This window comes from Prionailurus bengalensis, chromosome C2, assembly GCF_016509475.1.
Source record: "Prionailurus bengalensis isolate Pbe53 chromosome C2, Fcat_Pben_1.1_paternal_pri, whole genome shotgun sequence".
Taxonomy (NCBI): Eukaryota; Metazoa; Chordata; class Mammalia; order Carnivora; family Felidae; genus Prionailurus; species Prionailurus bengalensis.
The window spans coordinates 67,937,420-67,950,645 of NC_057350.1; the positions used below are offsets into that span (position 1 = coordinate 67,937,420).

The following is a 13,226-nucleotide window of genomic DNA, read 5'->3' on the forward strand; positions in this document are numbered from 1 at the left end:
AGTTCCATTTTTCTGCTTAGAGGATTCCAAATGCTTTTCTTTTTTTTTTTTTAATATGAAACTTGTTGACAAATTGGTTACCTTACAACACCCAGTGCTTATCCCAACAGGTGCTTTTTATGGCTCTCAGAATAAATCTCAAACTCACCCCACCCCCCATGGCCAGCAAGGCCCTGTGGGGATCTATAGTTATCCATCTGCCAAGCTCATCTCCCTCTCTCACACCCCCTCCCTCTCACTTCATCTTTTTGGCGTCAGATCCTTTGCACTTGCTGCTCCCCTTTCCTGGAGCTCTCTTCCCCCAGTTCTCACGGTGACTGAGTCCTCATATTTCAGGCTGCCTGTGACTTCAGTTTTATTTGCTCACAAAAGTTATTGAGAGGCAAAGACAGTTCATATTCTTAGGAGTTTCCTGATGTTTTAATACATTAATACTCTTTTCTAGGGGTATGGAATAAGGGACTGGGCAGGAATTAAAGTTTAAAATAGGAATAGTGGGGCGCCTGGGTGGCTCAGTGGGTTAAGCATCCAACTCTTGATTTGGACTCGGGTCATGATCTCATGGTTCATGAGTTCAAGCCCTGCATGGGGGTCTATGCTGACAGTGCAGAGCCTGCTTAGGATTCTCTCTCTCCTTCTCTCTCTGCCTCTCCCCCACTTGCTATCTCACTGTCTTTCTCTCACTCACTCACTCAAAATAAATAAACTTAAAAAAATAAATAAAATAGGAATGGTGCTCAATTTAATAAGAAAAAAAGACTTTACTTTTTATATTTTTTTAATTTTCTTAAAGGTTATTTATTTATTTTGAGAGAGACACAGAGTGCATGAGCAGGGGAGGGGGCAGAGAGAGAGAGCAAGAAAGAGAATCTCAACACAGGGCACAAACCCACCAACCAAGAGATCATGACCTGAGCTGAAGTCAAGAGCTGGACACATAACCAACTGAACCACCCAGACACCCCAGGAAAAAAGCTTTACTTTTTAAAAACTGTTTCAAAATGTGGACAGCAGGTATAGAGATTATGAAGGCTTTATTTAACTTTGGATCAAAGTGTTCATATTGTTCATATTCAACATCCATTTAGTATCTCTGAAGCATTTGTTACTTTAGGTACTAGGAGAAATAAATAAAACAACCAAAACTATGATCTAGTCTTTATTCTTCAGGAATTCAAAGTACAACAATGTATTATAATTTTAAGATACATTCTATTCTAAGTAGAAATGGAAATATCTTTAAGAAGAATATGGTGCAAATCTCTTATCAACTGTAATTTGGAGTCCTTGGGTTACTATCTGGGAGTATCTTATTCATTTATTCGTCTATTTCTTATATTTCCTGTAAACTGATAGATATATCTAAAGGCCGAATGTGAGTTAGACTGTGTGTGTGTGTGTGTGTGTGTGTGTGTGTGTGTGTGTGTGTGTGTTTTAGGCAAGATACTTTATAGGTGATGCTGTTTACTTTCTTTCATATCACATCGTGCAGGATATTATGTCTGGTTGTCCCACTTTTAATGATGCTAAAATTAATTGGTGAGTTTAGTGTAATAGTAATCTGCATAGGGAAGCACCACTTTAATAAAATAACAAGATTTTAAAAACTAAACTAATGAAGGAAGAAGAAGGTGGGTAGGAGGTGTGATTCAGGGCTTCTGTTCCCTTATCTGTAAAATATATTATGCATTAGAATTGAACCCCAATTGTCTGTTGTTGACAATCTTTAATGACACAGGGCAAGTACTTCCTCTGTTCCCTTTTCTCAGTAATAGCAGGTTTGAGACCTCAGCCTTGCTTCATCTCTTTTTTCCTACGAATCCTTGTTAGAGTAGTAAACTTAGGTAGTTAGGTGACTTGAGGTATAACATAGGTTGAGAAACACAGAAGATCTTGAAGGCCTTCCCAAATGATTTTCTATGACAGATTTCAAGTAATAATATTTAACTTTTTAAACAGGGCTCAACTCCACCAGTAACTGTTTTCAAAGGTTCAAAGAAACCTTACTTAAAGGAATGCATTTTAATTATTAACCATGATACTGGAGAATGTCGACTAGAAAAACTCAGCAGCAACATCACTGTGAAAAAAACAAGGTATGTAGGGGGTCCCTGGGTGGCTCAGTCAGTTAAGCGTCTGACTTCAACTGAGGTCGTGATCCCACAGCTCGTGGGTTTGAGTCCTGTATTGGGCTCTGAGCTACCAGCTCAGAGGCTGGAACCTGCTTCAGATTCTGTCTCTCTTCTCTCTCTGCCCCTTCCCCATTCACACTCTGTCTCTCTCTCTCTCAAATATAAATAAACATTAAAAAAAAGTAAAAAAGAAAAAGATATGTGGTTTATGATAAACTACTTTATCAACAAAGAAGTTGCTAAGGAAATATTAGTGAAAAAAAGTATTGGGTTAAGTCACATTATTATATAAAGTTTCTTTCTTTGTGGTACAAAATGTTTTAATCTTTTTCCAAGTTTAAATTTGGCGGAGATCCTTGGCCAAAAGCTTGTATCACTTCTTCCTATGATATATAAAAGCTTTCTTTGTTTCTGAATGTTTTCTATATGCGTAGGTATACATTTTATTCTATTGTAGATACTTTCATAAAGCTGAACTGAAAGAAGCCATTATACACTCTCCAAAATAATTTCATCATCATTAGTAAAAACTTATTGAGCACCTAGAATATGTAAAGAACTAGAAAAGGAAAATTTCCTATACAAATACTAGCTTCAACATGTCTGCATTTTAATTGGATTAACAGATCATTCCATTTAAAAAGTCAGTAAGAATATAGCTATCTCAAATTCTTGTTTGCAAATAGGTGGTGCATTGTCATGTAATGTAAGAGACCTACACTAATAGCCATACAAAGAATATAGGCAAAAATTGTTCTCGGACTTAAAGGAATGGAGAAGTTCTCATTGATTGGAACATTTGGGAGTCTTTATTGATGTCTTGAGAGGTTAAGAATTTGAAGGGATACATGCACCCCAATGTTGATAGCAGTATTATCAATAATAGCCAAATTATGCAAAGAGCCCAAATGCCCATCAACTGATGAATGGATAAAGAAGATGTGGTATGTATGTATGTATGTGGTATGTGTGTGTGTGTATACACACACACATACATATATATATACACAACGTATATATATATATATGTGTGTGTGTGTGTGTGTATATACACACACACAATGGAATGTATATAACATATATAATATTATATATATATACATACACACACAATGGAATGTATATATATATAACGTATATAATATTATATATATATATACATACACACACACAATGGAATATTACTCAGCCATCAAAAAATGAAATCTTGCCATTTGTAACAATGTGGATGGAGCTAGAGAGTATCAGGCTAAGCAAAATCAGTCAGAGAAAGACAAATACCATATGATTTCACTCATATGTGGAATTTAAAAACAAACAGTCATTGCCAAAAAAAGAGAGAGGCAACCAAGAAACAGACTCTTAACCATAGAGAACAAACAGTTACTGGATGAGAGGGAGGTGGAGGATGAGTTTAAATAGCTGATGGGATTAAGGAGAGCACTTATGAGTACAAGCTGTTGTATTGAAGTGTTGGATTACTAGATTGTACACTTGAAACTAATGTTACACTGTATGTTAACTAACTGGAATTTAAATTACAAAAAGAAAGAAAAAAAAAGATTTAGGGCTTTTCCTCCCAAACATACTTGATAAGACTTACTATGGGTACTTGTTAAATGTGAGTTTCCAAATTCAACTTCAGATCAGGGAAGGACCCTTGGAAGCTCTTTTTTTATTATCCCCTTCCTGCTTAGGTAATTTTTATTGGTAGGAAAGTTTAGAAAATATTTAATTGATCAGAGAGAACATGAAGTTGTAGGCAAGGTTTGAAAGCAGGGATATATCTGACTTATTTGGAGCCAATGAGTAGGATCTGTTTAATAGAGCAATAATTTGTTTCTGTGCCTGTGTATAAGTAGATTGACATGCTTACATTTGTTTAAAACATTAATCCACCAAACAAGCTGACTAAAATGAAACAATGTGGGAAACAGAAAAATGAATAAATCACAATTTTTGAAAGTAGGAATGAAGAGAACAGTGAGGTTCTAAATATTCTGAAGGAAGAACTGACGGGATTTGGGTGATTGGCAATTGAAGAGACAGAAGTGAAGCATAATTGTATTATATACTCTGTTCGCAAAAGCATTGAAAAGAAAGTATACAAATCTCCTTTAGTAATGTGTCTTAAAGTTAGGAATAAAAAATATGAAAGAGGGGCACCTGGGTGTTTCAGTGGTTAAGCGTTCAGCTTCATCTCGGGTCATGATCTCACGGTTTGTGGGTTCCAGCCCCATGTCGGGCTTCTGTGTCTCCTCTCTCTGCTCCTCTCCCATTCGTGCTCTGTCTTTCTCTCTCAAAAATAAATAAACATTAAAAAAAATTTTTTTTATATGGAAGTGATTTTAACAAATGATAATTTTAGAATTTAGGGGGCATGTTGTACTTGTTATACACTTATGTATAATTTCAGTTTATTTTAGTCATTTGTGTATGTCTCATCTCTTCAATTTTGAGCAGTTTTGTTTTTATTCACATCTGTATTCCCTCAGTGGATCTGTGTATATGCCATACGTATAGCAGAGTTCAATAAGTGTTTGTTAAATAACTATTTGTTAAAAAATGAACTAAATTCATGCTTTAATTTTTGAATATCATTTTAAAGATTTCTAGAGAAAAGAATAAGTGGTCAATTTTAGTAACTTTGTTAGTTGTAATTGTTAAATTTCTATCGTCCCTGTTTTGACCTTTGATCTTCTGAATTGCAGAGTTGAAGGAAGTAGTAAAATTCAGTATCGTATAGAGCAACAGCAACAACAAATGCGGAATTCAGCTAGAACTCCCAATCTTGTAAAACATTCTCCATCTGAAGACAAAATGTCCCCAGCATCTCCGATGGATGATATTGAAAGAGGTAAAATCTAAGTTTATATATAATTCCCCTTATAATAAATTATTAAGAATTACTGGGTGAAAATTTTTATTTTAATTAACAAGGGAGCTGATTTAAAATTTGTTTTAATGTTTATTTTTGAGAGAGAGAGAGAGTGTGTGTGTGTGTGTGTGTGTGTGTGAGCAGAAGAGGGACAGAGAGAGAGGAAAACACAGAATCTGAAGCAGGCTCCAGGCTCTGAACTGTCAGTACAGAGCCCAATGCAGGGCTCGAAGCCATGAACTGCAAAATCATGATCTGAGCCCAAATCAGTTGCTTAACCGACTGAGCCACCCAGGTGCCCTAATGAGAGAACTGATTTTAAACTGTCATTGAGAGCATAACATTTTTTGTAATTATGGGTTTTTCTGGGGGAAGAATGTAGTTTATGATTTAGGGTATTATGTCAGTAAGACTATATCTGTAGAACATAATTTATATCTTTTGTTATTATCCAGGGTGAAAAAAGTGACTGTTTAGATATCTGTAACTGGAGTTTCTTTTTTACAGTTGTGATGATTTAGATTGAATTCCTCACAGCATTTTTCTGTCAAAGTTATTTTATTTATAGCCAGACTGTAAATATCTAAGATGTCACTAGACCAATAGGGAAGTGAGGAGATGTAATAACATGTAGTAAGTTCTTCTGAATTGCAGCTCACTTCTCAGCAGGAAGGTGTTTCTAGGGAGGCATAGTCCTTTTGAAAGTAAGGAAACTGAAATCTCCATTATTTTTTTCTAGCTTCAGGCTGGGTGTCTGTGGTATACTAATTGTGGTAGGAGTAAAACTCTGGTCACCTGGTTACAAAGTATATTTGCTTCTACACTCTTCTTTCATAATTTGTATACAGTTCTCCAATTCCACTTGCTCCATTCTAGGCCCACTATAGCATTAGTTCCCCAACATATTAGTGTTCTTTTTACAAACAGCAAAGAATATACACACTTAAAACCCTTGTTTCTACAAGGAATCTTGAATTTTCTTTTATTATTATATCATATCTGATTTCAAAATGGATTTGAATTATGATGTCATTCTATTCATGTATATAATAAAATACTGGAATAGAAAATCAAGATATTGAAGGGGAAGAGGATTTGCTAATTATTTAAAATTATTTAAAAACAGACAAATACCATATGATTTCACTCACACGTGGAATTTAAGAAACAAAAAACATAGGGGAAGGGAAGGAAAAATGAAATAAAAACAGAGAGGGAAGCAAACCCTAAGCTATAGAGAACTAACTGAGGGCTGCTGGAGGGGCAGTGGGTGGGGGGATGGGCATTAAGGAGGGCACTTGTGATGAGAACTGGGTGTTACATGTTAAGTGATGAATCACTAAATCCTACTCCTGAAACCAATACTACACTATATGTTAACTAACTTGAATTTAAATAAAATCTTGGAAGAACAAATAATAATACAGTACAAGAAGAAATCCCTCTTTGTTTTTTAGCAGAGACCTTAATAAAAGCATTGTATTGAAGCATTGGATTCTAGAGGATAAGTTATCATCATCTTATAAGGTTTAATGATTTCAAGGTCTAATTTTATTTAAGAAATTACCTTGAGATGTTTGTATAGCATGTTATCTAGACTGTCTTCTTTTAAATATTTTCCTGACCCTTCTATGCCAATGTCTATTGCTATGGTTGAATCATCTTTTCAAATTTATGACTAGATGTCTGGCAGTTGTACTAGTGTTTCTGTGGTTTAATTTACATTCACATCTTTGAGCTGTCTGGGATTTTTGTTTAAAAAATAAGATGAGGGACACTTGGGTGGCTCAGTCAGTTGAGCATCTGACTTTGGCTCATGTCATGATCTTGCAGTCCATGAGTTCAGGCCTCATGTCAGTCTCTGTGCAGATAGCTCAGAGCCTGGAGCCTGCTTCGGATTCTGTCTCCCTCTCTCTCTGCCCCTCCCCCACCCACATGCATGCTCTGTCTAAATAAATAAATAAATAAATAAACAAACAAACATTTAAAAAAAAAGATGAGAATCCAAATTTCTCCCCTCCCCAAGAGTATGGATGAATAGGTATTAACAGAGAATTAATAAATATGGTATTGTTAGAGAGTGTATATTGATACCCATTTATTGATATCCATTGATATAATTGATATATATATCAAATGATATAAAGACATGATTTCTTCTGATATGAAAACCATTTTTTTCAATTTTTTATTCAAATTCCAGTTAATCAACATATAGTGTAATATTAGTTTCAAGTGTAGAATTTAGTGATTCAGGTGCCCTCCTTAATACCCTTCACACATTTTACCCATCCCTCTGCCCACCTCCTCTCCAGCAACCCTCAATTTGTTCTCTAAAGTTAAGAGTATGTTTCTTGGTTTGCCTCTTTTTCTTTCCCCCATACTGATCTATTTTGTTTCTTAAATTCCACATATGAGTGAAATCATGTGGTATTTGTCTTTCTCTGACTTTTTTGCTTAGCATAATATTCTCTAGCTCCATCCATGTCATTGCAAATGGCAAGATTTTATTCTTTTTTTATGAATGGGTAATATTCCATTGTGTATATATACCACATCTTCTCTAGCCATTCATCAGTCATTGGACATTTGGGCTCTTTCCATAATTTGGCTATTGTTGACAATGCTGCTATAAATATCAGGGTGCATGTGTCCCTTAGAATCAGTATTTTTGTATCCTTTGGGTATATACCTTGTAGTACAATAGGTGGATCATAGAGTAGTTCTCTTTTTAACTTTTTGAGGAACCTCCATGCTGTTTTCTAGAGTGGCTGCACCAGTTTGTATTCCTACCAACAATGTAAGAGGATTCCCCTTTCTCTGCATCCTCCCCAACATCCGTTGTTTTCTGTGTTGTTAATTTTAGCCATTCTGACAGGTGTGAGGTGATATCTCATTGTAGTTTTGATTTGTATTTCCCTGATGGTGATATTGAGTGATATTGAGCATCTTTTCATGTGTCTGCTAGCCATTTGTATGTCTTCTTTGAAAAAGTCTTTTTTATTACGTGCAGAATTTCAATATGGATTTAAGTCTATTTTACAACCTAAGATATGCAAGGGCCAATGAATATGTGAAAAATTGATCAGACTCACTAGTGCTTTCAAAATGTAAATTTTAAAATTAAGGAATATTTTTTTCACTTATGAGCTTGGCAGTAACTAAAACATTTGTTAACATCCACTGCCAGGTGAGGAGAGAAAGAGAAATAAGTAGGTAACTACTGACATCTTTGGAGTCAGACTGCTGAAGTTCAAATCCTGGCTCAGTCACTTAGCAGCTGTATAGCCTGGGGAAATTTATTTAACCTCTTATTTCTCTTTGTGTATGTTTCCTCATTTGTAAAATAGAGGTAATTATTAGGGTTGTTGAGAGGATTAAATAAAGAAATACCTATAATGTGCCTAAAGCAGGCACTGGGAAATGTTAAAATATTAGCTATTATTTTAACTCCTTTTTTCTTGTTCTTTTGTTTATTCATTCATTAATGTCTGCTCTTCAAAAAAATTCTTCCTTTCTTTGACTCATTTTGAGTTTGCTCTGTTATTCATATAATTGAATGGTAAGCTCATCTATGTTGAATTTACTTTTGTATTCATTTAAGACTATAAATATATCTCTGAGTATCACTTTAACTGCATCAGTAGATAAGTAGCTCTTCCACTATAGTTGAATTCTAAAAATCTGTGTAACTTCAACTCTTTGACCATTATTTATGTTTTATGGTTTCCAAATATGAGGAATTTAAGAAAAATCTGAAGGTGGGGGCTTAAAACAATAACAACATATTTTCTGATCATAAATCATCAATTTGTGTAGAGCTCAGTGGAAATAGTTCGTTGTTGTTTCACATGGTGTCAGCAGGAATGACAAGTCTAACATCTGGAATTATTTGAGGGCTCAGTTGTTCACAGTGTCTGCCAGTTTGATGCTGGCTTTGGCCTAGACCTTTCCAGGGGTTGTCAGCTGGAAAACCTACACATGGTTTGTGCTCCAGGTGGCTAGGACTTCCTTACGACATAGTGGCTGGGTTCCAAGAGTAAATGTCAAGATAGGAAAAAAGAGGAAAAGGAGGATACAGGAGAGAGAGGTGAAAACTTTATCTTTTTAATTGCATGGTTTCAGAAGCCTAATTTTTTGATGCTATTATAAATGCTTTTATTTTGGGGTGCCTGGGTAGCTCAGTCAAATGTCCAACTCTTGATTTTGGCTCAGGTGATGATCTCATGGTTTGTGAGTTCAAACCCTGCATTGGGCTCTCTGCACTGACAGTGCAGAACCTGCTTGGGATTCTTTCTCTCTGTACCTCCCCCATTCACTCAAAATAAATAAAAAAACTTCCTGTTTCTCTCAAAATAAATAAATAACTTTAAAAAATGCTCTTATTTTATCATTTTAATTTCTAATTGCTCATTGCTAGTCAATAGGAATGCAACTGATTTTTGTATATTTTTCCTGTATCTTTTAACTTCGGTAAACTCACTATTTTAATAGGTTTTTTTTGTGGATACCATCAGATTTTGTACATACACAATTATGTCATTTGTGAATAATGACAGTTTTACCTCTTCCTTTCCCACCTGGATGGCTTTTATTTTATTTTTTGACTTACTATACCAATTAGAACCTCGAATACAATATTGAATAGAGGTGGTATGAGTGAAAAACCTCCTTCTTCTGACACTAGCAGGAAAACAGTCTCTTAGTATTTTGTACGATTTAAGCTGTAAATTCTTCCTAGCTGTCTTTCATCAGTTTAACTCCCTTTTACTTCTCTTTTGCTGAGAGTTTTTATCAAGAATGACTTGAAATTTGTTAAATGTTCTTTTTGCTGTTTTGAGATGGCTTTTACTTTTTATTTTTTAATATAGTGAATTATATTGATTGATTTTTTGAAGGTTTGTATCCCTGAGAAAGCCCCACTTGTTCATGATGTATTGTACTTTTAATATAGTAGTGTTTCTCATCCTCAGCAATAATGGCATTTGGGGTTGGAAAATACATTGTCAGAGGCTGTCCTGTGCATTGTAGGATGTTTAGCATCATCCCTGGCTTCTACCACCAGTTGTAACCACCAAAAATGTCTCCAGATATTGTCAGATGTCCCCCTACTGAACAAAATCATTCCTGATTAAAAGCCATGTTAGATATTGTTAAATGCAGTTTGCTAATTTTTTTTTAATTTGTGCATTTGTGTTCATAAGGGACATTGGGGTGTGTGTGTGTGTGTGTGTGTGTGTCTGTGTGTGTGTGTGTGTTCTCTTGTAATGTCTTTGTTGGGTTTTGATATCAGTAAACTCTGATATCAACTTAAGTAACAAGTTGGAAAGTATTCCTTTCTTTTTAATAATCCAGAAGAGTTTGTATCACACTGGTATTATTTATAACTTAAATGATTGGTAGAATTCATTAGTGAAGCCACCTGTGCCTGGAAATTTGTGTGTAGAGTTGGGATGGGGGTTGGGTTTTAACTACAAGTCAATTTCTTTAGAAGGCTTAAGAATATTCAGATTATCTGTTTCTTCTTGAGAAATTTTAGTAGTTTGTGCCTTTTAAGGAGTTGGTGTATTTCTTCTTATTTATCAAATTTATGGGCACAGAGTGGTTCACAGTATTCCTTCCTATCCATTTAATGTCTTTAGGATCTGTAGTGCTGTCACCTGTTTCATTCCTGACATTAGTAATTTATGTCTAGTGCCTTGTTTTTCTTGATAAATATGGTTGAGTTTTGTCAATACTATTTATATTCTTAAACAATCAGCCTTCAGTTTATTTTCACTATTTTTTTTTCTGTTCTCTTTCCTTAGTTCTTGCTTTTACTATTTTTTCCCTTCTACTTACTTTGGTTTTAATTTGCTCTTCTTATTTTCTAGCTTCTTAAGGTACAAGTTTAGTTCTTAATTGAGACTTTTTTCCCCCAAAATATAATCATTTCATGTTTTAAATTTCACCCTAAGCTGTACTTTAGCTGCATTCCAGAGATTTTCATTTTGATCTTCATTTAATTTGAAGTATTTTCTAATAGCTTTTTGCTTCTTTGTCCATGGATTTTTTTAATAATTGTGTTTACTTCACAAATATTTGAAGATTATGTTCTATTTATAAAATTAAAATTTTATTTTGTTTTGACAGAACAGATACTCTGTATAAATTCAATTTTTTTAAATGTATTGTGGGACAAGACAGCATAGATTTATCACTCCCTGCTTCTCCCTACAAAGTAAAACTATAAACTCTGGAAATAATGCAAAAGACAACCAAAGGCCAACTCTGAAAGGTAGAAATTGGAGGGTCATCTGGTTAGGGAACTCAGGAAGGACTAGAGGAATAGTAGAGTCAGGGCATGATAAAATATTCCCCTCCCAGATGATGATGGTTCAGGGCCAGTATGTCTTGACCCCCAGTTTAGCTATAGAAGGTATTCCAGATAGGCTCATTCTTCCCCTGGATTAAAAGTCCAACAACACCAGGGTAGCCCGGATAAGGAAAACAAGAGAGATGGATCAGAAGTCCCACTGACAACTTGTGACCAGGGAAAGTACTCTCCTTTTTCTTCAGGTCTGAGATTCCACTCCACCACCTAGAGATGCTCCGTAGCAGGGTATACTGGCAAGAGGTAGGGCAGGGTCCCATATTTGTTTCAGATGTAGAGTTTAGTGATTCAACACTTACATACAACACCCAGTGCTTAATCCTCATCACATGTTTAATCCATCCCCACACCCACCTCCTCTCCAGCAACCCTCATTTTGTTTTCTATAGTTAAGAGTATATTTCTTGTGCCTCTCTTTTTTTCCTTATGATTGTTTGTTTTGTTTCTTAAATTACACATGAATGAAATCGTATGGTATTTGTCTTTCTCTGACTTATTTCACTTATCATAATACTCTCTAGCTCCATCCATATTGTTGCAAAGGGCAAGATTTCATTCTTTTTTATGGCTCAGTAATATTTCATTATACACACACACACACACACACACACACACACACATACACACACATATGCACACCACATTTTCTTTATCCATTCATCAGTTGATGGATATTTGGGCTGTTTCCATACTTTCCCTATTGTTGATAATGCTGCTATAAACATTGGGGTGCATGTATCCCTTTGAGTTAATATTTTTGTATTCTTTTGGTAAATACCTGGTAGTGCAATTGCTGTATCATAGAGTACTTCTATTTTTAACTTTTTGATGAATCTCCATACTGTTTTCCAGAGTGACTGCACCAGTTTGCATTCCTACCAACAGTGTACAAGGGTCTCCCTTTCTCCACATCCTCACTAACACTTTTGTTTCTTGTGTTGACTTTAGCCATTCTAATAGGTGTGAGGTGATATTTCACTGTAGTTTTGATTTATGTTTCCCTGATGATGAGTAATGTTGAGCATCTTTTCATGTGTCCATTGGCTATCTGTGTGTCTTCTTTAGGAAAAGGTCTATTCATGTATTCTTCCCATTTTTAATTGGTTTATTTGGGGGTTTTTTGATGTTGAGTTTTATAAGTTCTTTATATATTTTGGACACTAACTCTTTATCAGGTATGTCATTTGCAAATATCTTCTCCCATTCTGTAGGTTGCCTTTTAGTTTGGTTGATTATTTCCTTTGCTGTGCAGAAGCTTTTTATTTTGATGTAGTCCCAATAGTTTATTTTTTATTTTGTTTCCCTTGCTTCAGGAGACATCTAGTAGGAAGTTGCTATGGCCAATGTCAAAGAAGTTAGATACTGTCTAGGTTCTCCTCTAGGATTTTAATGGTTTCATGTCTCACATTTAGGTCTTTAATCTATTTTGATGTTATTTTTGTGTATGGTGTAAGAAAGTGGTCCAGTTAAATCTTTTGCATGTTGCTGTCCAGTTTTCCTGACACCATTTGTTGAAGAGACTTCTTTCCCATTTGGATATTCTTTCCTGCTTTTTCAGAGATTAATTGACCATATAGCTGTGGGTTCATTCTGGGTTTTCTATTCTGGTCTATTGACCTGTGTGTCTATTTTTGTGCCAGTGGCATGGTGTCTAAATTTGCTAAGAGAGCAGATCTTAGGTTTTCCATCACACACACACACACACACACACACACACACACACACAGAAACTATGAGGTGTTGGATATGTTAATTAACTTAATTATGATAATCATTTCACAATGTATATGTTTACCAAAGCATTAAGTTGTACATTTTGTGTTTTTTCCTCCTACCAAAAAAG

The 13,226-nt window shown here is 35.1% G+C and overlaps 1 protein-coding gene across 2 annotated transcripts in view; it reads left to right on the plus strand.

Annotated features, from left to right (window-relative positions):
• EAF2 (ELL associated factor 2) overlaps window positions 1-13,226 on the plus strand; it is a 35,428-nt gene that overhangs the window by 14,739 nt on the left and 7,463 nt on the right. Inside the window, exons 3-4 of one of the 2 annotated variants that reach the window (XM_043594295.1) lie at window positions 1,960-2,096; window positions 4,844-4,989. In XM_043594295.1, the coding sequence (XP_043450230.1) occupies window positions 1,960-2,096; window positions 4,844-4,989 (283 nt within the window). The remainder of the gene's footprint in view (window positions 1-1,959; window positions 2,097-4,843; window positions 4,990-13,226) is intronic. The other variant, XM_043594296.1, reaches the window with a different exon arrangement.